The sequence below is a fragment of the Carassius auratus genome, chromosome 13 (assembly GCF_003368295.1).
Source record: "Carassius auratus strain Wakin chromosome 13, ASM336829v1, whole genome shotgun sequence".
Lineage (NCBI taxonomy): Eukaryota > Metazoa > Chordata > Actinopteri > Cypriniformes > Cyprinidae > Carassius > Carassius auratus.
Window position 1 is genome coordinate 9,875,235 of NC_039255.1, and position 27,000 is coordinate 9,902,234.

At 36.5% G+C, this 27,000-nt stretch overlaps 2 protein-coding genes and 1 pseudogene across 2 annotated transcripts; 1 reads left to right on the top strand and 2 right to left on the bottom strand.

The window, feature by feature from the left end:
* Window positions 1-380: 380 nt before the first annotated feature.
* LOC113113237 (RNA-binding protein 25-like) lies at window positions 381-5,130 on the bottom strand (annotated as a pseudogene).
* Window positions 5,131-10,418: 5,288 nt separating this feature from the next.
* LOC113112585 (arginase-2, mitochondrial-like) lies at window positions 10,419-17,830 on the top strand. Its single transcript, XM_026278285.1, has 8 exons — window positions 10,419-10,868; window positions 10,959-11,031; window positions 14,382-14,556; window positions 14,980-15,139; window positions 15,348-15,442; window positions 15,677-15,781; window positions 16,626-16,762; window positions 16,854-17,830. Exons 1-8 carry the CDS (start codon window positions 10,758-10,760, stop codon window positions 17,039-17,041), a joined length of 1,044 nt encoding a protein of 347 aa, XP_026134070.1. The 5' UTR covers window positions 10,419-10,757; the 3' UTR covers window positions 17,042-17,830.
* On the bottom strand, window positions 17,623-26,872 carry LOC113112586 (vesicle transport through interaction with t-SNAREs homolog 1B-like). The gene is made up of 6 exons (XM_026278287.1): window positions 26,608-26,872; window positions 26,214-26,272; window positions 22,436-22,627; window positions 19,922-20,095; window positions 19,727-19,788; window positions 17,623-19,622 (listed from the first exon to the last, which is right to left on the bottom strand). The coding sequence occupies exons 1-6, from the start codon at window positions 26,702-26,704 to the stop codon at window positions 19,529-19,531; spliced, it is 678 nt and encodes a 225-aa protein (XP_026134072.1). The 5' UTR covers window positions 26,705-26,872; the 3' UTR covers window positions 17,623-19,528.
* Between the last annotated feature and the right edge of the window lie 128 nt (window positions 26,873-27,000).

Sequence of the window (27,000 nt, forward strand, 5' to 3'; positions counted from 1 at the left end):
TGGAATGTTGTTCCTGGATCAACAAGGATTTTTTTTTTTTTTATCAGATTTGCATGAGCCTGGATGGTAGCATGCCCAGGAGACTACAGAAAGTCATTAAGGCTAAGGGTTGCCCGACTAAGTATTGTTAGTTGTGTAAATACGGTCAGCTATCTGAATAATTTTTGGTTTATTGTAATTACATACCTTTCTATCAAAGTTATCTTACATTATCAAGATTCATTTGTTCTGACACTGTTTAACTATGCATACTAACCTTATACATACTCTTTTGGTTTATATACCCAATATTTAAAAAAATTACAAATGCAATAAAAATATTGGTATCGGTACTCGGTATTGGCAAGTACCAACATTTATGAAAAATTATTTGTCCAGAGAGCAAAATTAGAAAAAAAAGTCATTTTTAAATAAATGGACCTTCGACTCAAAATCTAGTTAACCTGTGACAACTTGCTTTAGTCTGCCCAATTTACTGGTAAATACATTAGAAGCACTGATCTGTTAAGCATTAACCATCAAGTCACAAAAATATATTACATAATGCTACTTGTTTTCAGTGGCTTCTGTGGTCAGCAATAATTTAGATCTGTGAAGTATAAAAGTAAAAAAAAAAAGATGAAAGTGGCAACAGTACTGGTTCTAGTTTAGAAAATGCAACATTTTAATATTTCAAAGTCAAATCAATCACCATGGAAACAAACCTTCAGATGAGCTGGCATGTGCAAAATACACCACATTCAAAACCACCAGACAAAACCTGGAGAAAATTCCATATCTCCACAGGTATGACATCATTGAGCTTGTTTACAGTGAGATAATTAATCCTTATTCAAACATAAAGTTTTGTATAATAATATTTGCACGCACACAAAAAAAATCATACTTTCCTGTAACGAGGCTCAAATAATAAAAGGAAAAAATGTAAGCTGATTTAAATTGGTTGTGCTAAAAACTGGAGACTGAAAATAATGAAAATAAAATCTACAACTAAGTCAAATGGAAAACAGCCAAACTATACTCCTCATTTAATCTGGGCATGAAAGAAGCTTTTGACTTTTACATGGTTTTGGCAATGCATTCCGATCAAATGGAACATGTCTATTACACACACAGACACAAACACACACACACACACACACACACACACACACCACTAGCTGTGCAGTTATTCCTCTGGAGTATATAGGAAGAGCTTCAGTCTGTGGCATTCATCCACCATACTTTAATTTAAAGGATCTAAAAGCAGGAGAGCGAAGCCAGCTTCACTTCATCCTCTCACCTGCTTGTTTCTATCACTCTCAGTTCATGTTATTTCACAAGGCTGATTTTCATGGCCTCTGTTTCATAAATCAGAAGTCTCCACATTTTCACAATAAACACTTCTGCTTCCTCCTCCAGTACCTGTAAAAACACCTATGATTATCCTCACAGTAAATTGGTGAATTACACAAAAACTTGGCCATGTCACAATCCATCCCAAAATTAAAAGGAAAAGAAATAAGCTACTGTTTTTTCACAAAATGTACTTATTGTTAAAATGACTGAATAACATGAATAAACTTGTACTTTGTGTTATTTTCGGTACTGATTATATCTAGATATTGTTCTTGCATACTATAATTAATAACACAAATTAAGTGAAAAATAGCTAAGATTTTTTGGAAGTGTGGTAATGAGAAATGTGCTAAATTGTCATGAAAAGAAATATTAAATTTTACTCATTTATTTATTATATTATATATAAGAGTGTAATATGATACTGACATGACAGGTTTTGTGAGATTAACCAGATAATATTACTTAGGAGTATGTGAAAATAACAACAACAAAAAAAACCTTTTACATGTGCTATTTACCATGGCAACATCATCCAGAATTCCCTCTGTAGTGCTGTGGGCCATGACCTGCAACAAAGACAAAACACACATTAATACAGAGAAAGAAAAACAGACAATATTCCCACCAAGATAAAGACAAAAGCACACACCTTTGAACAGACAAAGTCCACTAGTGTGGCTTCCTCTTCTCCAATATATTCTATGATTTTTTTATTGATCCAGGTGCAGATCCTCTTGTCCATTAATGTCTGTGTGGGGCAAAGAGTCGTCGTTACACTGCATGCACACGCATCTGCATAAACTACAATCATAATGCATAAAACTTCAATATCTATGCTGAGCAATTAGAAGCCACAATATACAAATAAACAGCAATTTAAAGCAGTCACACTAATAGATTGTCTAATAGCTTTTTCTCTCACTGTGTCCACCATGCTCCAGTCAGTGGACAGCTCTTGTTTAATTTCTCTTCTGTGTTTACACCAGGCCGTGACCCTATGACCTCTGCTTCATCAAGACACTGGCCTCCCCTCTCATCCTCACTGTAGTCCAGAGGTACAAGCTTCCTCTTTTTTGATGCTTCCTCTGCCTCCTCCTCATCAAACTTAGTAAAGACACTTTCCACTGCAGCAAAAGCTTTTCGTCTTCCTCCCTGGGGCAGTTTAGGACTGCCCGCAGCACCTGAGAGTCAAAAAGCAGTTTAAAGACATTTGATGTACTGTATGGTAAGAAAAACTTTCTAAAGAAAAATTCCGAATACAGAATATCTCATCAATGTACACTTCTATTGAAAAGTTTGGAATCAGTAAGATTTTCTGTCTTCTATGCTCACCAAGTCTGAAAAAATAAATAAATACCATAAATACAGAAACATTGTCAAATATTATACCAATTTTGTCTGTTTTCTCTTTTTTAAAATGTGATCTGGAATGAATCAGGATTTTTTGATGAAGGGAGTTCAAAAGAACGGCATTTATTTGAAATAGAAACCTTTTTTTTACTGTCAATACTGTCAAACAGGAGATGTGCAGCACCTCCTCGCTCTGCTCTTGCTTTAGAGGAGGCTGCCGCTGCTTCTCTGCCTCCTGCTCTATCTTTAAGGCAAAAAAACAAAGTTAAACACAGACACAGACGAATGCAGAAATAAAAACACACACACATACGCACCCTCTGAAGTTCCTTCTGCTAGGAGTCTCTGTCTGATCTCCTCAAACTCATCTTTCTCTCTTTTTCTGTCCCTCTCATCTCATTCCAGCTCCTTCTCTCTGTCTCTCAATCACTTCTGCAATGCACTGCCCCTTAGAGAGACAAAAAGAGAGTAAGACAACAATCATAGACAGGGAGAGATATATATTTGAACAGAATACTTCAACTATGGTCACCTACTGTAAAATGTTAAATAAAAATATTTCAGTAATATTTTTAGACTTTCTGCATAATCTTACAAAACTGCTCAAGTGGAAATGATGCCGAGTAAAAACTGCATTACTGTTATTCAATGACCTTGACATTGTAAGCATTTGCATAATTAGTATGGCTTTGTACCTGTAGTATTTGGGGTCATCTCTGTCATCATCATAATCCTCCAGAAACTCTTTCAAGCGTTTGGCTTCTTTAGTCTTCAGGAAAAAAAAAAAAAAGTTTTATTAGCATAATTTTCTCTTGGAACTAATTAGGGCCAAGACATATATTGATGATTTTGTGGCCATTAAGTTTCCTACATAGTGTGTCATTAGAGCAATTTCCTTCCTTGTGCTATAACTAAAAAAACATAACAAAACATTTTACACAAAAAGACGGCAAAGATCTTTTAGTAAAAATGTATACGCTACCATTTAAAAGTTTGACTTAAGATATATGTATATATATTTTTTATTCAGCAAGAATGTATTACATTTGTTTAAAATTGACAATAAAAAAAGTTTTTACCCATATCATCATGTAAATAAATACACTCTGATAGCTAACTGTTTTTATCCACTTATTCTTACCATCTCTCTGTCTTTCCTGTTCTCTCTCTGTTTCTTTACTGTAATCCCTTGCTTTTGTCCTCTCTCTGATCTCCCAGTTCTTCAGACGCTGCAAAAGACAAACATCACAGTATCTTACTGTGTTTGGTTTCAAGCACAGTTCTAGAGATAGAAGCAGTGCTCTGGAATGGCACAGATTTTCTCTCACCGGCCTTTCTGCACTTTTATGGACCAAAAACCTCATAATCTAGTTTATCACTACCATTTAGAGTAAATTAATGTGCAAAAATGTTCCATTATAATCATCTACAACAGTCAATTTTAGATGCCAAACCTCCTGATAGGCTGCATCCTTTTCACGTAGCTTCCTCTCAAGCTTCCGTCGTTTATACGCCTCCTCCTCATCTTCCTCACGCTCTCTTTTCTTCTCTTCTCCACTCTTCTCCCTTCAAAACATTACGCACCCCCACACAACATTTATTCTGTACATTAGAAACTAGCAATTAAACTACTTACAGAACATAAACAACACTTACAAAGGAAATAGAGACAAAGATTCTAGCTGAACCTTTTAGATGGTTTTAGAAATCTTCTAAATATTCGACTTTAGAGTCTAAACCTCATGAAATTAAATTTTACAAATATAAGCTTTAGGAAACTTTAACATGTTTTTTTTCTTCTATATTTTATATTTTTTATACATTATATTAATGTTTTTTTCTTTTTTTTATAAATTATAGTATTGTTTTATCATGGACAGTGTTTTTGTTTTATTCACTCTTTTCATTCTTAGTTCTAGTCACTTTTAAAATTGTTGCATTACTTTTAATTATTAATCAAATATGAAACACCATGAGAAACACTATTTGAAATGTGCCATACAAATAAAGTTATTTTCATTTGTTTGCTTTTTCCCAAAAGACAAAGCCTATACATTTCAAATGTGTGGATAGCTGAATATTCAGGAGTACAGTAGCAAGTAGTCAACTTCTTTGATATGGATAGGCATGAACTAAAAGCCACAAAATAATTCTGATTTAATGACGTTTTTTTAAATAACACTGAATGGGTTTTCGTTAGCCATTAATTAGGTAATGTGATTTAAAGGAATCCAAATATGCAAATCATTTAGAAATAAATGTAAAAAAAAAAAAAAAAAAACACTGTCAGTTTGCACAACTTTATTATGCAACATTTCGGTCAAAGGTTTTGGTCAGGCAAAAAATACAGACGTTTGTAAAGACTCATACACACCTTGATCTGCTTCTGTCTTTACTGCGATCACGACTTCTCTCTTTCTCCCGCTCTTTCTCTTTCATTCTTTCACGTTTACAGTCTCTCGCTCCTTTTCTCTATCCTTCTGTCTCTCTCTCTCCCGATCACGTCGCTCTATCTCTCGCTCTCTCTTTTAGTCTCTTTCTCTCCTTTCTTTCTCAATCTGCTGCCGTTCTTTCTCCTTCTCCTCTATAGTTTCTGCAAGGTTCCGGTGGGGTAAAAGAGATATTAGTTCATGTAAATGTGAGAACACACATATAGTACAAACAGATGAACACACAGTATTCCTCTCCCATATAAAGTTTCATCCTTCCACACACGATTTTGGAGAAACAATGAAAAAACATAAAAACAAAGTGAAGTGAAAGTGACGTGACATTCAGCCAAGTATGGTGACCCATACGCAGAATTCGTGCTCTGCTTTTAACCCATCCAAAGTGCACACACACACACACCTGAACACACACCTGAACACACACCTGGAGCAGTGGGCAGCCATTTATGCTGTGGCGCCCGGGGAGCAGTTGGGGGTTCGATGCCTTGCTCAAGGGCACCTCAGTCATGGTATTGAAGGTGGAGAGAGCACTGTACATGCACTCCCACCACCTACAATTCCTGCCGGCCCGTGACTCGAACTCACAACCCTTCGATTGCGAGTCTGACTCTCTAACCATTAGGCCACGACTTCCCCAATAATATTTAGGTAAAAATATTCATCTTCATACATGATTACAGTCCACTTAAAACATCTGAAATATTCTAAATAAAGCAAGTAATAATTTTAATGGTGGGTAAAGAGGACACACTGCACTAAATATGCTTTCTGTATGAAAGACTTGAAGACGTTACACAATTGTCTTTTGTCTTTGTGTTGAGAGATGGTTTCACTTCCAGAAATTACCTAGGCCTTATACATAGGCAGGGTGGGTCAGTTTAACCATAATCCCTACCAGGGTTGCTGTAATACAATAATAATAATAATAATCTGTAGTCAATAACAATATTATTGGAATATCAGTATCATTGTAACAGCAAAAACTAATATTCTCTATAAATTTATAATGCTCAAAAGTATCGGGTTTGTAAGACTCTGTTCATGTTTTAAAAAAAAAAAAAGTATCTTAGTCTGCATTTATTTTATCAAAAATACACTAAAAAAAAGGATTCGTGTATATAAAACGTGAGATATTATTAATTTATTTATATATATTATTAATTTATAATTAATTTAATAATTATTATTAGATATATTTAACATCTATTTTTTATTTTATTCTTGTGATGGTAAAGCTGAATTTGTAGCACCATGACTCCAGTTTCAGTGTCACATGATCCTGCAGAAACTATGCTAACACGCTGATCTGGTGCACAAGAAACTTTTCTTATTATTATCAATCTTGAAAAACAGGGGCTTACATTTTTTTTGATACTGTGATACTTTTTTTCAGAATTCTTTGATTAAAAAAGTTCAAAAGAACTGCATTTATTTAAAATAGAATTATAACTGTCTTAAATATCACTTTTGATCAGTTGAATGTATCCTTGCTTTTAAAAACAGAAAACAAATCTTACCAACCCCAAACTTTTGAGAGGCAGTGTACACACAAATACTAATATCTGTATAATAATGTATAAACATGTATAAATATAAGTACATAGAAGTATACATTTATATACAAACACACATATAACCACATTTATTGACAACAAAAAATATTAATATTAGCAAAACTAAAACAAAGGAACTGTTTAGCCTAATTATTGGCATAAACAGCAGTTTAATTAATCTTAATAATATAACGAACAACAACAGATCTATTTGGCTGCATTAACAATTCAAAGATATTTTCTGTCCATTTCTTTTCGACAAACTGACGCTTTACATGAATACCCCTTCGAGAAGGCCATTTTGACCAAGACTTGACCGTTCAGACACTGAAATACACACCTGCCACTGACATAGTCCTTGGGAACCAAACTGACTGACTACACTTTTTTATATTAGTATCGACCTTGTACATCCTTACTCCAAACAAACCCTGTGCATTTCTCTCATAATTCAACATCAGAATTTAAAGCGATGTCCATTATTTCTTATCACTGCTGTATTGTTAAAACGGGTTGGCAGAGATCTGTAATACACTGCATCATCCAAATACATTCACTTTGACAAAATGAATAAAATCAGAGAGGTGGAGTCTCACCCAAGTTGAGCAACTTGCGCTGAACTTTTTTTTTTTTTGTACAGTTGGTCTCCTGAAGTCAATACATTAAAGTGTGCTACATTTCAGCCGGTCTTTCTATCACTACAGCATCCTCAGTGCCACATTTCTGAGACCCAGAGCCAGTTGCACCTTTGTGCATCCTCCAGAGGGAGGCGCCCAAGATATGAAGAATTGAAAAGGAAGCTCATACTTACATCCTCTATTCCAGCAAGTTTTCCCAAAGCTCTGAGAATCATCTTGATTTAGTCACCATATGACCTCTACCATAATGGTGGGGTTTAATGAACAGATTAGCTTTAGAGGGAGGTTTACAGTTTGTTCATGCACTTTTTGTGTGTTAAATCTAGCCTGAACTGGTCCTCCCCATCTGCTGCCATTCTTAGAGGCTTCAGAAATATCTTTTCTATTTTTGGGACATCCTATAATGCTTTATATTTTTATATATAATTATATAAAATAATATATGCGTTAATCAACTTAAAAGGAACTTTAAATTCTGCCATCATTAACCCTCATGTTCTTCCAAACTCACATGACTTTCATAAATCTTTGTAACAAAAATTAGGATATTTTTGACATCAATCTACAAAAACCTCATTAGCTCTCATGTGTCACGCAAGTAAGGCTGAACCTCTGTTTGCCATTTTTTATGTGCTCTATGACATAAGAGTGAGTAAAAGATGACATAATTTTTATTATGGAGAGTACTAAATCTATGAAGAGATTTAATAATACTGTGCATACAAAAATTGTTAAATAAATTCCTAACACTTACCGCCAACATCTGCCTCAGAGACTTTTCCTGAAATGTTTCCCAGAAACACTGTGGTGGTTGGACCTGTGCTGTTACCTGTACCTTCCTCTGATTCCTTGTTACGGGTGCCAAAGGAGTCCTTAGACAGCTTATGAACTACTGGCATTAAAGTTTGTACCAAAACCTGAGTACAGCATAATAAACACAACCGGACTGACAGTTCCATGTATCTGAATTTGAAATGTTACATCTTGGTGCTACAAAAAGCACAGGCATGCGTATTATTTAAAATGATCAGGAGTACAGCACCATAAGATACTGAATTATCTGTACATCTAGGATCTGTGTATTGCATATAGCTACAGCCATTACATATATGGCACATTGTAAAATCAGATTCTCTAGGAAATATTCTAGAAAATGTTTCTCAACCTTGTAACAGGGTTAATTTTCAAAACAAACCAAGGAAACCAAAACTAACTAACTACATACTGCGGGAGAGGGAGGCATCATTCCCACTGGGACTGGAATTATTGGATTTGCTATAGAAAAAATAGAAATAACAATAAAAAAAGATTATAAACTTCTAATGTCAATATGTATTAATATACATATCTCTTATCTTCATGATATAATGTTACCTGTATGAACAGTGGTGGGACTGGGAAACCCAGTAAACTGTGAGGGGGAAATGCAAGGGGGCAACTGGGCTATCTGGTTCAGAGATGAGGAGGGAAAGACATGTCTGCTGATGTCTGCGGTTTCAAAGAGCGTTTGGCCAAACAAAGTCACCTTAACTGTGATTTCACTCAGGGCATAATATATGAATCATACGAATCAAAAACCACTGCATCCACAATAAATATACACTTCACTATACCCTTACTGAACTAGTAGGCCGGCTGGGAACTAAAATATTTTCCTCTGTATATTTAAGACACACCCAATTCGGTTGTAGTATCAACGTGGCTGAAAATAACACCTTCTCCTATCCTATCCGCCACAGGAATGGATATATAACTTCACGATCAGTAAAATAATGAATGTTACTCTTCTGGTTTGGTCATGCGCTGATTGCTCTCCTATGATAATAAATAGCATCCATAGAAAATCGCCAAAAATATCGTCAGCGACAAGAATGGCTTTGTGACCTAGTATGGGTGAAGGTATACAATTATAATCTTCATGCTTCTTCGAGTTCAATGCGAAGTTTCGCTTTATCAGTTACTAAAAGTTGTAAATCATGACGGACCAATCACTTTTATTTTAATTTATTTTATTTTATTTTTTTGGATGAGGCGGATGTTTTTTTTTTCTATATCAGATATAAATCTTTGAAATTAATTAGCTTATTTTAATACCGTTTTTAGTTTAATAATGTGTTAAATAAGACAAAAACACGCCGAGTTTAGAGTGTGAGTGAATGATGAATCAGAGTCTATAGATTGAATTGAAATTTCTGCTTTTTGAGCCCACATGCGCCCCCTAGACGAAGACAACTTTTTGTGCATAGAAAAGAAAACCTTCCACCCAACGAGAAAATATCCCGGAAATGCTTTGAAATACGGCACACAACATCACATCAATGCTACAGCACCACCAAACGTCCAGCTGACTTTCTTTTTGCAATATCGCCCAAATAATGCATTACCAATCTAACATAAACTCAAATTCAACATGACATTAAATGCAACATTTGGCCATGTAACTCTGCCATATGAATGATAGAAACAAAATATATAGATGTGTCTATACGTGTTTATAAACTGTAAAAAAAAAAAAATACAATAAAAAATAAACTCTTAAAAAAAAATCTAACACCAGGTGGAGCCACAGTGCAGGGAATATGGACTCCATTTACTGACCAATCTCTATAATGTCCTTTTTACGGATCAGTGATTAGATAAACTAAACTGATCAATCAATAAATCTCAATGAATTATGAATATGTAGTTATGCATATGAGTCAACCTCTGTGTATTTGCTCGCTGTGGACATAAACACTGGAATTAGGCCAAAGTTGTCTGTTGTTTCCAGACATTTCTATTGAACATAAACAATCAGTCATGGAGATGATGTTTACTGGATCTGTTTTGATACACTACATCTATAAGATGGGAATTTGTTGACGAGACATTAGGCAAGCCAAAAAAAATATTCAGTCGACAGTGCAGTGATGGAAATTTCCAACACCAAAAAAAAAAAAAAAAAAAAAAGGCACCCCATCTACTGTATCAAGCCACTCATTCGCCCAAAGCCACGCTCATCGAAACAAACCCATGCTTAGCGGAGCTTTTGATTGGCTGGGAGGAAGGTGTGTCATCGATTATGACGCAGGTTGCCAGCCAGCTCTATGAATAGAAAAACGTGGTTCACGCCGCACTGAGCGGATCTATATAACGAAGCTGTATAACTGTAACAAACAATTGGATACTGGAGGATTGTTAGATTTTGGGGGGCAGTCTTGAGATTTCTCCCAAGGCGTGTAGCTTGAGCTTCACCTTCCGCTTTTGACGAACTCATGAATATGAATTAAGTGGAAGACTTAAAGAAAAACGTCGTGGCTGTTCTTTGAGATTCAACAGCCAGTCCTGAGCCAGAAGAGTGAAAAGCCACATCGGGCGACAGACTACTCGTTTGAGACAACCTTTCGCAGCGTTTTTGTATTTTATTTCCTAACTCTTGTGTCAGCATGGCCTTAAGAGGACCACTGTCCAGATTATTGAGATGCACGTTGAGTTCCTGCCAGCAGAACCGATCTCATTCTGTTGCCATTTTGGGAGCTCCCTTTTCCAAAGGACAGGTAAGTTAAGAAATATAGATTTATTTAGTTATAACTCACATAAACTGTATAACATTGTGATATGACTGTATTTTTACGATTTTCACTCAGAAAAGGAGAGGGGTAGAGCATGGACCCAAGGCTATCCGGGATGCGGGTTTGGTGGAGAGACTTTCAAATCTGGGTAAATTAAATCATTTAGTATTATCTATGTATAATATCGCTACCTAGATATATAGAGGTAGATTGTTTTATAATTTTTTAAGACTCAAAAGACTTCTATGTAACGTTGATGGTATGATTACTGAGCGAGGTTGTCAATTTGAGAATCAAATAATTTTGTAAAAAAGGCATGCAGGTTTGAAACAAGAAGGTAAATATAAAATTTTAGCTGAACGTGAAAATCTTGGGTTAATTATGTCTTTAAAGTTGGTGGCGGGCTCACCGTGAAGGAACGGAAAGAGAGGGCTGGATTAGCTGTTACATCAGCCAACGAGCTAAACTTGAATCCATTTACATTGACAATAGATTTACAGTAGGCTATATGCGTGTCACAGCTCCTCCACACATTCAGAGATGCTATGAGAGGACAGCACATAACAATAGGGTATTATCATTCACAATAGACTTTAGAAGGGATGGCACAGTAGGTAACTTGCATGTAATTTAGCAAACGCATCTATTCAAGGCAACGTTTAATTCAGGATGCCGGTCCATTCGTCTTTGCATTTGCACCGCGCTGATTTCCATTGTTGTTGCTTTTCTCAGGTAAAAACGCGGCTTTCAATGTTTAAATAAAGTGTATAAAGTTTTTAATCGTTTCCCAGCCCTGGGTCTGTGAGTGACCCTTAACAAAGGCGATTTATCACCGAGGCACAGCAATGGAAAGTGAAACAAAAGTTCTAGAATTCCCCAGAAAGAGAACGCAGAGCCGTAGACGAATCACAAAGAGATTAGAAAGAGGGTCCTAAATTGAATGGCTTTATTGATGATTGTGCTACTGGGGTTGTAATGAGGATAAGGTTTCAGATGAGTTGACTCAGACTCGTGTAAAAAAAAAACAGTTTTTCGGTGGAGCGTGATACAGTCGGATGTTATTTTATAACCGATTTCTGTCGTGGATTAACCGCTGCCTGTTAATGTGTACGCAGTTCCCGCCAGTACTGTAACAAAAGTAGCTTCAAATTACTGGAGGACATTCGTGGTTTTTAATTTAATTTTAACGTTTCCATAATTAATTATTCCTTATGAACTAAATAATCAATGAATGTGTCATGCATTATTTATTTTTTATCTCTGGAAAGAATGAGATGGAGAGGAAAAACTTCCACTGACAGTTGTCACGTCAGCAATACTATTGAAATTTAACAATATTTGACACATTTTCGATAAAGGTAAAACGTATGCTATTTTAAATGTTAAAGGCAAGCACTTAAGAGCAGTTAAACAAAATACAAGAAACAGTTCTAAACATTCGTCAATTGAAAGTCATGTATGTGGGGGAAAAAATATTCCAAAAATGATTAGTTTTCCCTGAATAATTGTATTGTTATTATTATTATTTAAATAACTTACCGTGTTTACATTGATAGACGACAAAGACGAGCATTTTCACTTAATTTTGAAGTGTATCTGTCCATGCCATAGACTGTAATAAAGCACGCCAAGCGCGAGCCAGTCAGTACTGTAGAGAGTGATATAGTTACATCCTTTTAATTTTAGTATCGACTTAGAACCAGAATATTACTTTTGACACGTGTAACGGCTTACTGCTGTCTTTGATAATAATAATAATAATAATAACAATAACAGGAAAGAAGGCGCAATTGGTCTTTAACGTCAGATGCTTGAGTCATGACATTCCAGAGTTGCTTGTCAGAATGTGCAAGTCGCTTCGTCAGTCTCGCCTTCAGTCAGTCAGTCAGCTGTTAATCACAAACAACGTGCAGAGTGCTGGGCCGCTTACGTAACTCCATGTTCTCCATGTAATGTGATGCTTCCTGCTATATTAAGCCTGAGATCTTTTCCATCGGCCGTTATGAACAAATGACAATGACACAGCTTCGGAGACCCCGTTTGACCTTAGCTGGCTGTGTACGATTTTCCCGTAGGATCGCTGAAAGTGGGGGCTGCTGTTGTATACGTTATATATAAGTGCTCAGAAATGCTGTAAAAAAAAAAAAAAAAACACCGAGAGCAACAACAAAAACAGTGCTATGCTGGAGACGGGCTGATTGAAAATGCTAATTAATTCTCTGCCAGTAGGAGGTGCTTTTGGCGCGGCAGAAACAGCGGTTTCCCTGGTAACGCTGTAAACAAAGCAGAGCTCCGCTCATGAATTCTATATGAAATAAAAATGAGAATTCCACATAATCTTTTTTTGAAGACAGTCGGGTTCCCTTCAAAAATACATTCATATTAAACACCTGTGCTGTGCTTTGTTTTTGAAACTTGCAGTGCTTTTGTTTATTTTACAAAGTCAAACTGTCAAAGCCTTTTGGACCGTCTGTTTGTGGTGGTCCGTGTTGAAATTGTGGCAAACTGCCACAAATCAGTGTATGGGAAACACTGAGAATGTATATTGAAATATCGGAAATGTTTAAAATAATATCACCATATTTAATTATTGTCCAGCCTTTATTTTAACATCAACATATTTGCAGTAGAATCTAATGATACAATGCAGATTTGTTGCATCACTTTAACAGACGCATGGTATCATGTGTTTGGAGTTGTGAAAATAAACCATAGCACCATATATGGCAAGCATTCTTGACTAAACTATATCAGAGCTTACTTTATCCAATGCAACCAATATAGTCTCACTCTCTTCACCAACTGTTGGTTGTAAATGTCTTGTTTATGGAAAGGTGTTACATTTAAAGACAAAAGAGAGCTTTAATTTAACATGCTCAATCTAAAAATCCAAAAATGTGTTCAGCAAGAACTGCAAAAGAACCTGAAGTCTACAAATGCAGTTAAGTCAATACAAATGTAACCCTTACCTCTGTCTTAGTTTATGACGACCGTCCCTCATGCTTCAATCATGGCAAACTCCTTAATTCCCTCATAGTTTGCTTTTTTTTTTTTTTATCCAGTATGTTAAATATATTTATTTAAACTTTTAACTGGGGCCACAGTGTTCACCTCTATTCCTGTTAAGAAGCCACATGATGGTATGCAAGTCCATCATTGGTCATTTCAAATCTGATGAGTAATTCCACACTGTCACGAAGTCACTGCAGCTGGTCTGGTTCTGTCATCCTGGGCATTATTAGTGGTTTAGACCTTCATCAGTGTCCACCTATGGGAGTTTCTACCTACATTTCTATATGACACTACATGGCTTGGTCAGATTCATGGTTGGATTGAGTGACAGAACTGTGACTTATAAATCAAACAAGGTTAGAAAAAAGCATGTGCTTGGTCAGAGTAGGCTAGAAGTGTGGAAACTTTAACACTAAAATTTATTGTAATGGCCATGTTAAGAAAACCTTGGATGCCATTAGTTAATTTATATGTCTTGTCTTTTAGACTACGCTGTGCATGATTTTGGAGACCTGACCTTCAAGCATCTGGAAAAAGATGAGCACTTTATGCACGTGCCGTTCCCACGCACAGTTGGACGTGCCAATCAGCTGCTGTCAGGAGCTATGAGTGGTGCAGTGGGGGCGGGACACACTTGCATCATGTTGGGGGGAGACCATAGGTACACTTTTTTTTTAAAATCTAGAGTCTTTTCTTTTTTAAGTCAAATCTTGGGCTAAAAATACAAACTTTTATCCTGGTATATAGTTATGAGTGTTTATCATGGAAAATGTCAAGTGTTAATAATTAGGTACTTATTCCACTAGATTTTCCATTTTTGTCTTTTTGGCACAAGCAGAAATTAATGTCGTGGTGCTATGGCTAAACTGAGATCAGTTTTATCACTTTGTTTCTGAAAGGTCAAGGTTTGTCTTTTAGACTCAAGAAGCTGTTTGTATTTCCAGTTAGTTTAACCAAAAATGTTCTAATCAAAACTGGTTTGACAAATTAAACAATTCAGTGTAGTCTCAGACTGTGTTGAATTTGTTCAGTTAAAGGCTAAAATCCTCAAACATGAACATTTGTAATACTTTCTTCCCTGCAGCTTAGCGATTGGTTCAGTGGACGGTCACGCTCAGCAGTGCCCTGATCTGTGTCTGATTTGGGTGGACGCTCACGCAGATATCAACACTCCTCTGACTTCACCCTCTGGAAACCTCCACGGCCAGTCTGTGGCATTCCTACTTAAGGACCTGCAGAACAAGGTGATTAGCATTCATGCACAAAATTACATCAGAAGTTAAAATAAATGTTGATATCATCTAATCATTGACATGGCTTTAATTACTTTATCTCAAAGGAGGTAACACTTGTTCGTGACTTTTCCGCTTACAAGTAACTTGTCTCCAGAAAACTCTAAGCTTTGTTCTTTAGAACATCTAAAGCTATTATCTTCTGCTTTCTTACCTGCAGATGCCACAAGTTCCTGGATTTTCCTGGATGAAGCCTTTCCTGTCTGCCAGAGATCTGGTCTACATCGGCCTCAGAGATGTGGATCCAGGCGAGCAGTAAGCACACTATGTTCTGTCATCCAGGGTTTTGCACCTGTTGCAATCCATAGGCTATTAATATAACTAACATTATCTGTAACCACCAACAGGGCACAAAATAAAATGTTTCTGATCAGTTCAATGGTGAATCCACTATAATACATTCTGTACAGTGTGTGTGTACTGCACATATAAAGAGCATCACTACTTTTATTTTACTTCCCATTATGATCATATTGCTCTCTTTCTCAGTATAATCCTGAAGACCCTGGGAATCCAATATTTCTCCATGAGGGATATTGACAGAATGGGCATTCAGAGGGTAATGGAGGTCACTTTGGATCACCTATTGGCAAGGTATAGTGATATTGTGAAAAACATACACATTTATTTAACACGTTAGTGGTGCTTCTGTAAACAATCGGCAACAAATTGCATGTTGCTGCTTGTTCTTCATGTAGTCCTCCTGTGCATAGGTGGAAATCCCAGGGGGGGCGGCATCTGAGGGCTGTCCCCCATCAAAATATGATTAAAAACCACACTATGTATTATAAATGATAATGTTTTATACTTTGAGTATATAAGTTAAGAAACATTTTGAGTCTCCCCCTCCCTTGCCTCACAGTACTTTGGTCCAAATGCCTGCTTTCCTCTTTTACATCACCTACAAACAGTCCAGTGAGAGAGAACAAAGGCAATAGTTGTGGAACTCTATCAAGGCTATTTTATTCACTTAAACATCAGATGATGAATAATAATAATTATTAGCAATAATAATGTTACCTGTTTGACAGAAAGGATTGCCAGGTTTTCAAATTACAAAACCCGTTAATCAAAACTAGCTAAAAATCAGGAACAAGAAAAACAACATGCTGCAACAGTGATAGAGTATCCCAATTCGACAGGAAAACCACGGACTTCGCAACACTGTAGTTACACTGTCTCCCTGATGCACTAATAGTACTAAGGCTTTCCTCTGTGCATACATATCCTTACAAGTACTATTATAGCTGTCCCCTTCAAAAATTGCTCTTGAGAAATTCAGTTTAAATGACTTTGTGAACTTTGAAAATGGGGGCAGAGTATTTTTCTGGAGGAATACAAGCAGCCTTATTTAACCTGACTTGCTTGTTTAATGTCACCTTTTAATAATTTGTAGCACTTTGTCAATGTAATTTGTCACTGTTATTTGTTACATCAGGAAACAAAGGCCGATACATCTTAGCTTTGACATCGATGCTTTTGACCCGTCCCTGGCTCCTGCCACTGGAACTCCTGTTAATGGAGGATTGACCTATAGAGAGGGCATCTACGTAACTGAGGAGATCCATAACACAGGTACAGATCTACCATTCATATAACCGATGTCTTTGAAATCAGATAAATCCCAAAACTTTGACGCTAATATTTTTCATTTTGGACTACACAGGTTTACTCTCTGTGATGGACGTAGTAGAAGTGAACCCCACACTAGGTGCCACACCTGAGGCTCTGGAGGCCACAACTAGCCTAGCCGTTGATGTCATCGCATCTGCTCTCGGTCAGACACGTGAAGGAGCACACATCGCCTTCCCGAAGATTCCAGAACCAAAAGAAGACACCGAACTGCGGCTTTAGAGCACCAGATATTCACGAGGACTTTGAAAAACCAACCACTTTGCATTCCAAAGTCTAAAAGAACGACACAGAAGGGTTTGCAGAGACTGAGCACCAGACTAAAGATTTAATTTAAAGGTTACTCTAGTCTTGGTAAAAAAAAAAAAAAAAAAAAAAAAAATTGTCACCTCCTTGTTGAAGTGCTACCATTAATACATGGATGAGATTCATTTTTATTATACCGACTAAATTTGTTTTGGCTTAAAAAGGTCAGAGATCTGATTCTCTATGTTTGAGGGTTATTCTAGCAGAAAAATAAATATTTATAATATTTGTCATCTGTCATGGGATTAGTTGGTAACCCTGATCATGCTCTGGGACTTGCTGCAGGAAAAAGTGATCTAAAAACAAATGTGCATATTTTTGCAGGCTAAAGTGACTCTTTACTCTGGTGGACTGATCGATTTTTCTTTAATTTGAAACATGTTTGCACTTTTGGACCAGAACAGGTTTTTATTGTATTTTTATGTTTGTTTTGTTTTTTGTATAGTAGGACTGCTTTTAATGGCTAATTCAATCCTAAAATTGAAATTGAGTGATCGTTTTTTAAACTAGCGCACATGAAGTAAGTTATTTCAGTCATTTTCATTTCTATTTAAATAAACCTTTGAAAAATCATGTATGAATGCATTTTATACACCCTTCAGATCTGAATTTACCACCAGTACAAGTATCATCTTGGGGAAAGTTTGATTTGCTGCATTTCTGTTTCAGTAAAAATGTTTTGTTGCAATAAACTAATGTACTGGAGACAGACTATGACTTGTCTTTGATTAGATATTTTGAAGCATCTAGGGTCAGTTGTTCAAAAATAGTGATCTGGATTTGGTATCAGGTATCTAGTATCAGGTAATCCATTTTTTCTTATTTTTCAAAGTCAAATGGACTGGATCACAATTTCCAGATACACACTTTTTCAGATTAGAAAATCTTGATTACTAGTGCTCTACAGAGCTTCTAAAGGCACAACAGAATAAAATATGACATGGAGGGGGTGTGTCAAAGCAATTGCATTCTCTCCAAAAAATAGGATTCACTTAAGAAATTTTACATTTGCTCACAAATAACTACTTTTGACTGGTTCATCTTTGTGCCAATGAAGTTTACAAACAGTGATTTAAAATAATAAAAGAACACTTTAAATATACTTGTTTGATATTGACAGCTGGTTTGGGTATTATTTTATGGTACCATTTTTTTTTCTTTTACTCCTGAAATGCTTAAGAGGTAGCCTAATATATACCTGTCATATATATATATATATATATATATATATATATGAAATGCGATAAGATTACAGAACAACTGCCCCCCAATGACCTGTTGGTCATACACCTTTCATAAGGGGTGTCACTATATGTATTCTAGGCCCATTGTAAAATTGTCCATCACAAACACTTGACTGGTCTCCACTGATACTTCTGCTGTTTTGGCCTAACATGACTAGAAATACCATCAGCTGGCAAAAAGTCAGTATGTCAAGGTGACCTGATGTCGCTGGACGCTGGTATTCCCACTCTAGCAGGTGTTCGTGTCACTTTATTCTCAAGTATGTTTACAGTAATGTCTCTACCCCCATATCTGACAGGCTAAACACACCCCTTTCTCTGCCAACCAGGGCTTGTGAAGCGAGTGACGTGCATGTTTATAGTTGTCTGTCTCTTGGCCTGGAGTACACTCAGCTCTGTTTTGACTGATTGCAGGAAAAGCTAAAGGAAAACGCCCAAGAGCTGTTACCTTTAATGCCACAATAACACTCGTCTCAAAAAAGTGTATTACACAATGTGATTCTGTCATCTTGTTAAAAGTTCATTAGTTAAAGGGACAGTTCACTCAGAAAAAAAAAAACGGTCATAATTTATTCACCCTTACATTATTCCAAACCTCTGAGAAAAGAAGATATTTTGAAGAATACATTTTTGTCCAAACAATGAAAGTCAGTTGGGACCAGTGTTGTTTGACTTTCCCTGTACAAACAATGAAAGGTTTGGAATGGCACGAGGGTGAGTAAATTATGACAGAATTATAATTTTTGAGTGATCCATGACTTTAAAATGACTGATGCGTGTAAAAATCCAGACAGGTTGCATATATTATTTGTCACTCCTTTCAATGGATCCTTCTGTTTCCACTGTACATCCATAAATCCATTAGATTTGACATCTTGTTCAAGACAGCTAAGGAGGGAGTAACACCGTCACGCCATCTTTGAACAGGTCCTGATCCTCCAGCAGTCTTAATGTACCATACTCACCATCTTCTTTTCACCTTGAGAGCAGTACTTAAGCTAATACAGTTTAGCGCTTAAAATAACTGCCCATACATGTCCATGTGACACTCACAGTCACTAAACCACCCAGCACATTGTCTTCGGGCCAGACACCCGTGAACATCAGAAATAAGAAGAGGGAAAGGTGAAGTCTAATACGGTCTTGTGTGTCTCATTGCCTACTTGCGGAAGAACTTCAAGTAGACCACCCCTGCCAAAATGGCCAATTCCATGATGATAATGACTGATAGTAGCAGTTTGTTCGTAATAAGTCTGTAATAACAGGAAAGGAAGAGGTTTGACTCAGTATATTCTCAGAAAGAGATTTGGAAATAATTTTAGTGATGTCAATTGTTTCATAAGAGTGTAAGTCTCACCGCCTGGACATTGCACGCAGGATTTTCCTGCTGCGGCTCAGGTTCTCGCCAGTGTGAACCAGCTGATGATGGAGTAAGAGAAGGGAAATGAGGGTGTAAGAGTGGAGAAAGAGAAGTAAATTCGCTGTAGAAAGTTTACTATCTGCTTGTTCAACAACAACAACAATGGCGATTGTCTAGATATCGCTCTCTTACTCTGTCTCTGGTGCGGTCCAGTTGGTCTCGCTGTTCTCCAAGCTCCTCGATGATGTCTGTGCCAATCTGGTCCGTCTCTGCTGCAATCCGGTGACTGCGCTCGATACTCTTTGACGCATTATTAAGAGACTCTGTCCCCTGGATAAGCAAAGCACGCTGAGACTGCAGATGAGTCTGCACAAACAAACAATAATTCAGGAATTAGGAATAGTTTAATTAAGACCTGCAGCATACTCTGTTATAATTCCAGTGTAAACCGTATTCACTCATAATAACAGAGCACAACTTTTAGTTTTTTGTTCATTGAATGGAAAGTGACAGTCAAAAAATGTAGTCAGCAGGCAAGAGATTGAAACTATGTAATGAAGCGTTGGCATGTATCATGGAAAGAACCAGAGCTGCACTACCGGGAACATATTATCTTTTCCAGCTTCAGAAAATACACAGTATCCACAAGCCATTGAGAAACGACTAGAGGTTTGGCAGACTTTCATAGAAATAAGAAATTCTATTTATTTATCTAACTGACTGAGAATTCTAAAAATTGCACTAGTAGGGCAGACATCAACCTTGCCCTTAAAATATTTTTGGACATAGTCTTGAAATAGTTATTCCAATAGTTTTGAAGTAGTGGAAGTAAAATATTTTCATAGATATATTGATAGATTACAGTCGTCTAAATGGTATAATTCCACATGTGGCCGTGTATGTCTATTTTCTTTCTTTCTTTTTTTTTTTTTTTGCATAATCTATTTACAAATATGAGTATGTATATATACAGATATAAATATATACAGATAATTATATATATATGAACTGATATATAGACATTTTAAATAATAATAATATATTTATACTGTGTAATTAAATATTATATAATATGATATTATAATAATAGTTTTATAATGTATCCTTATTCTTGGTTCATTAACTTTATTCACAATGCATCATGGGTTGAGTCTTTGTATTTTTGTTTGATTTTCAAATCCTTTTTTTGGCTTGGACTTCAATTATGTAATGCGGTCATCTCAGTGCTGATTAGTATGATTCAAAACTTGTCTTGTCTAGAACGTCTAACTGAAGAAAGATGACAAAAACAGAATGGGAAATTTTTTTACGAAACTGAAGAAAAAGCGAGCAGTAACTTTTGCTGACTATTGCTCTTTTAATGGTCACTGACACTCATAAATCTGTGAAGTCCATTAAAAAATGGACCATTCTTTCAGGTTTTTCTGATGAACTTCACTACTTCGGTTTCAAAGAGTTTAGAAACAGGACTCTTGGGACATAAAGCATAACCTTGCTCAAGGCAACATTCTGCATATTCCATTGCTGTGCAACAGGCATCTTGTTTGTAGAGTGATGTTTTATGTGTTCAAGGAAAACAGGGTGGATCTGTTATAAATTCTAAGGAACCAGTTTTTATTTTTAAGACTTACATAACAATGACTTTGGATCAAAATACAAAACTGTCAAATATTATCATATTGTAATAGTATCCTTATATTGTAATCATTACAAACATAAGTTACAATTGTTGAAATACAATTGTTGAAATCTGTTGTGTGTTTAATTAATATAAGAAATAATATATATTGTGATTGTGAAAAGCGCTATTAAGACAAACTTAATTTGAACTAAATAAAAAATAGATTGATATTATTTTGGATGTATATTTAAGACTCACCTTAATCAAACAAACTAAAAAAAAGCAAAAATCTAGCTACCAAGAAGAATGAGAACCATAGAGTGTTCAAGTTATGGCAGTCTGTTATCAAACAGAGCTTGGTACGTTATTAACACATTCAGGGGACTAGCAGATTTATTCACAACATAACAGCATTACCTGTAGCCTGAGTTGAGCAGGCGGTTACTGTGATTTACTGTGAATCACATAACTTGTGGAATGCAGACAACTTTGTGTGTCATTAAACACAAGAAAGGTGTGTCATGATCTCAAGAGGTCAACACATCTACGTACTTCCTGTAGGAATACTCATTTGAGGTGGTACAAGTGGAGGTAGTTTGTAGCCAGTTCTAGCTGGGTGAGAACTAGATCCAACTGGTAAGATGTAGAAATCACTTTTCTAGAAATCACCACTGTGTAATTGAGCAAGTCGTGTGTATAACCAAGGAAAAGTAAGTTTAGCTTGAGCTTGGAATAAAAAACAACAGCCGCTCTTAAGTACAAAGCAACACGTTTTCTGTGTAAATCCAAATCAGAGATGGTAAAATGTGTCTATCCAGAGTAGCATGAGTTCACCATTATTTAAATGTGTTCTCTGCTGTCTTTAAAGGGTCAGTACAACCAAAACAGAAAACTGTCATCATTTACTTCCTCTATATATGACCTTCTACAACCATAAAACCTTTTGTGTTAGACAGAAAACAGAAACCCATCACCTTCCAACCCTAACCTTTTCAAATGCATCCAAATGTGTGTGATTCATGACAGAATTGTCTTTAATATGTGAACTGCTCCTTTTAGTGAAGGACTGCTAAAACTCTACTCACACTCTGTTCATTCTGAGCAGCATAGATCCCTTGTCTGCCATCTCCAGTGTGACTAGGAAAGCCTTGTGTTGCGGAGAGGCATATCTCTCTCTGTAGTTTGGCCAGATCTCGCCGGTACAGTCGAATCTTTGTTGACATGGGGGTCCGAAAGGATGATGGAGCACCAAACAGCTCCTGTTCCATGCCCTGAAGCTAGGAGAGACATTGCACATTCATTGACAATCTCAGGAGGTCAGTCGTTTCTCATGTTACTGTGTACTTACACTATCCTTCAGACGTCTGAGGTCTGTACGTTTTTTTATGTTTTTGAAAGAAGTCTCTTATGTTCACTGTTTTCTCATATATCAAAACTGTTATTAATTCCTTTGATGACAAAGCTATATTTTCAGCAGCCATTACTCCAGTCTTCAGTGTCACATGATCCTTTAGAAATCAATCTAATATGCTGATTTGGTGCTCAAAAAACATTTCTTATTATGATCAATGATGAAAATATTTTAACTGCTTAAGATTTTTCTTGAAACAATAGTACATTTTAGTACCCTAGGCCCCAAAACGGTATAGTTCATGTAGTTAAAGAATGATACAGATAGGGTGACCACCTGTCCCGCCTAGCGCGTGCGCGCACAGCGTTTGAAGCCCAATTCATGCATCCCACAAATTGAGACTGTGTCACGCATGATCAATGCTTGCTCAAAAAAAGTTGGTTGCACTATATCCTCGAGCCCCAGGCAGCCAAATGAACATTACTTGACAGTTCAGTACGCTACTGTTGCCACACCCACCAACTTTTTCGTTGTTGTCATGACAGCGCAAACACGTGCATACCAGACACACTGGGAAGGAACTTTTAGAAGCATGCTTTCCAATTCGAAAAACGGAGAAAGTGAGGCACCGCCATCATCAATTAAAATAGAGAAGGTGTGCCCTGTTTCAAACTGTTTTTTTTTTCAGCACCTGCCTTTACTAACATGCAAGTTCACCATCCCTTCTCCCCCTTCTCTGGAGTTGTGAGTTTAGACTTTTTTTTTTTAACTCTTCCTCTGGTGTTGAGCAACTACAATTAATTTTAATCCTATCATTTTATATTATAATTTATTGAAAGTTAATAAATTGTAATGACAAATAAATAAAATTAAATAGCTAAAGTAAATCGTAAGTGGAAGTGAATCTGTCAATTCTGTCATGAGCATACATCAGCAATTACACATGTTTAGGGGGCATTATTAATATACCATGTAAGGTGGTATGTGCTAGAAATAGGTAAACCACTATCAGTGAGTCTGCCCATGGGGTGGGGGCACCGCCGTGCAAGGCAGTGTCCCACATTGTCCCTCATAAACATACCCCTTGTCCCCCTTGGCCTTATTAGCAGGTGGTCACCCTAGATACAGATGAGCTAATGTACTTTGCAATTGTTTTGTATAGTTGCATCCACTGTACTTACATTTCACATTTAAATAATATTAATGTCCTCTACAATAACAACAGCAGTACAAAGCAAGAATAGTAACTTGTCTACACACAATCCAATGGATTTAAAACACTTGGTTCTGGTTTGTACTGAATGTCCTAACTAGAAGCACCACTGCCACCTGGTGTCTAAACTGATCCAAACACAAATACTTTGAATGCAAATCCCCAAACATGACATGAGAATGAATGTGCCAATCTCCAAAACTTTCACCCTCTCTGCTCCTCTTTGGTTGAATGAGCTGCCAGCCTACACCCGATCTGCTGAGACCATCACAAGTTTCCTCATCTAGATTTCTAATAAACTTGGCATGGTAAATTGATTGTTATGTTTCTCCATTTGAATGGCACATTAGATAAAAGCGCCTGCAAAAGTAATGCAAATGCCATCAAGGATCTAACTATTTAAAATAAAAATAAAAAATTATACAACAGCACTCTGTCAATGCAAAATATAAAAAAATCTGAATGTCATGAAACTTTAACCCCATCATTAACTATTGCTTAAAGATACATATATATACAGTTGTGCACATAAGTTTACATACACCATGAAGAATATGCAAAATGTTCATAATTTAACAAAAAAAGAGGGGTCATGAAAATTGCATGTGATTTTTTATTTAGTAGTGTCTTTCATATAACAGATTTTTACATATACTCCACAAGACAAAATAATAACTGAATTTTTAAAAATATCCCGTTCAAAAGTTTACATACCCTTGAATCTTAATATTGCGTGTCATTTCCTGGATGATCCATGACTGTTTTTATGTTTTGTGATAGTTGTTCATGAGTCCCTTTGTTTGTGCCAGCTGTTCTTCAGAAAAATCCTTCAGCTCCTGGACATTCTTTGGTTGTCCAGCATCTTCTGCAAATCTGAACCCTTTCCAACAGTGACTATGATTTTGAGAACCATCTTTTAAGCCTGAGGACAACTGGGGGACTCATACATAACAATTACAAAAGGTCAAAACATTTACTGATGCTTAAAGCAACACAATGCATTAAGAGCCGAGGGGTGTAAACTTTTTGAATTGGATGATAAGAGTAAATTGCCTTTATTTTGTCTTCTGGGAAAAAATTTACATAGTTCATAGTATCAGTACATAGTACTAATGTGCAATACTAAATGAAAAAAAATATTATCTTTAATCAAAATAAGAAAAATGTACACATCATCGTATTGTTCAAAAGTTTAAACCTAACCACTTCCCTAAATACTTAATAAAAAATAACATGCAATTTTCATGAACCTTTTTAGTTTGTAAAAAATATTAACATTTTCAGAATGAGCTTACGTGAAGGGGGACAATGTCTTGTATAAACAGGCTAAATACACATTGGAAAAGGAGATCAAAGTGGCAAAGAGGAATTATTCTGAAAAAATAAGGACTCAGTTCACTTCCAACGACTCCGCATCAGTGTGGAAAAGTCTAAAGAAGATCACCAATTACAAGACACCACCCCCCAGCACCGTAGAGAATCAACGACTGGCAGACGATCTGAACGAGTTTTACTGCAGGTTTGAAAGAACACCCATCACCTGCCCTGAACGCCTCCCCACACAACCATTCACACCCTACACAACTCCTGCAACCAGCCCTGAATGCCTCTCCAAACTACCGTTCACACCATTAACAGCTCCTTCAACCCATCCTGAACACCTCTCCAATCAAGCACTCTCACCATTCTCACCTCCTGCATCCCCCCTCTCCCCCACACCTGCAATTCAGATCAGCGAGGATGCGGTGCGCCAGGTCTTCCGGAAGCAGAAAAGGAAAAAAGCACCAGGCCCAGATTGTGTTACACCAGCCTGTCTGAAATCCTGTGCTGACCAGCTGGCCCCCATCTTCACACAGATCTTCAAAAGATCGCTGGAGCTGTGCGAAGTCCCTTCATGCCTCAAACGTTCCACCATCATCCCCATCCCTAAGAAACCCAAAATTACAGGACTAAATGACTACAGGCCTGTGGCTCTAACGTCTGTAGTCATGAAGTCATTTGAAAAACTGGTGCTGGCCCACCTGAAGGACATCACTGGAACCTTGCTGGATCCTCTTCAGTTTGCCTACAGAGCAAACAGGTCTGCATATTCTTATATGGGTATGTAAACTTATGAGCACAACTGTATGTATGTATATAAACATAAACTGCACTGTCACATAGAAATTCCTAGTCAATTATTTATATAATATTTCAGAAGTTTAGAAATTATAAAAGAAATGTAAATAATAATCATTATTTTAAAATTGTGTCCAAATTTTCAACTAGCAGTGTCAATCCAGACCAACAACAAACTTACCACTTCTTCAGCCTCTGAAACACGCTCATCAAAGTCTCTGACAATCCTCTTCCTTTCCTCTGGAAAACAAACAAAAATCTCATTAATGTTAAAATTTACGAAATTATAAATCACTAATACCATAATAATAAAATGCAGATTACACGGAGATAACTAATATTGATTCATGATGTTGAATTTGTAGTCTTTTAAGAAATAATAATACTAATACTCATAATAAAAATTTTGTGTGAAACAAATTTAAGCAAAAACTTATGCTTAAAAATGACCAAAACCTTGTTTCTGTCCTAAACTCCTAAAAACACACCAGTCTGTGAACTCAACTTTCTGAATACACTCTGTGAGTCCACACGTGCTGTTTTGATTGTCTTATAGATCAGAAGAGTTTATTCACCTCCCTGACAGCTCTGAGCACGTTCAGGCACGGACTTCACCTCGTCATACAGAGATCTATACAGCTCATGCAGCTTTTCAAACTCCTCAGAAGACATATTGGAGCGATATTATGTAAGACTAAAGCAAAGGAAGGTTATTTCTCGAAATAAATGACACGGTGATAAAATATATTTTTTAGCGTTTGTTGTTGGCAGTAAATAGTGAGAATAATCGGCTTTTCTAGCAATAACAAGATCCTCGGGACAGCAGCTGATGCGTCCTTGCAGGACCTCGTGGGTATATGTGGTTTTGTTTTTTCCTGAAAACAAAACAGGGGAAAAAAGACCCAAGACATTAATTTAAAAATCCAAACACCTACAACGCAGTTACATAATAACAGTTATGTGTATTA

Coding starts and splice junctions, on each gene's coding strand:
- LOC113112585 (XM_026278285.1), top strand. CDS start 10,758: ATGGCCTTAAGAGGACCACTGTCCAGATTATTGAGATGCACGTTGAGT. Junction 11,032..14,381: donor GGAGAGACTTTCAAATCTGG/GTAAATTAAATC, acceptor CTTGTCTTTTAG/ACTACGCTGTGCATGATTTT. Junction 14,557..14,979: donor ATGTTGGGGGGAGACCATAG/GTACACTTTTTT, acceptor TCTTCCCTGCAG/CTTAGCGATTGGTTCAGTGG.
- LOC113112586 (XM_026278287.1), bottom strand. CDS start 26,704: ATGTCTTCTGAGGAGTTTGAAAAGCTGCATGAGCTGTATAGATCTCTG. Junction 20,096..22,435: donor CTGCTCAGAATGAACAGAGT/GTGAGTAGAGTT, acceptor TTGTTTGTGCAG/ACTCATCTGCAGTCTCAGCG. Junction 19,623..19,726: donor CTGCGTGCAATGTCCAGGCG/GTGAGACTTACA, acceptor CTGTTATTACAG/ACTTATTACGAACAAACTGC.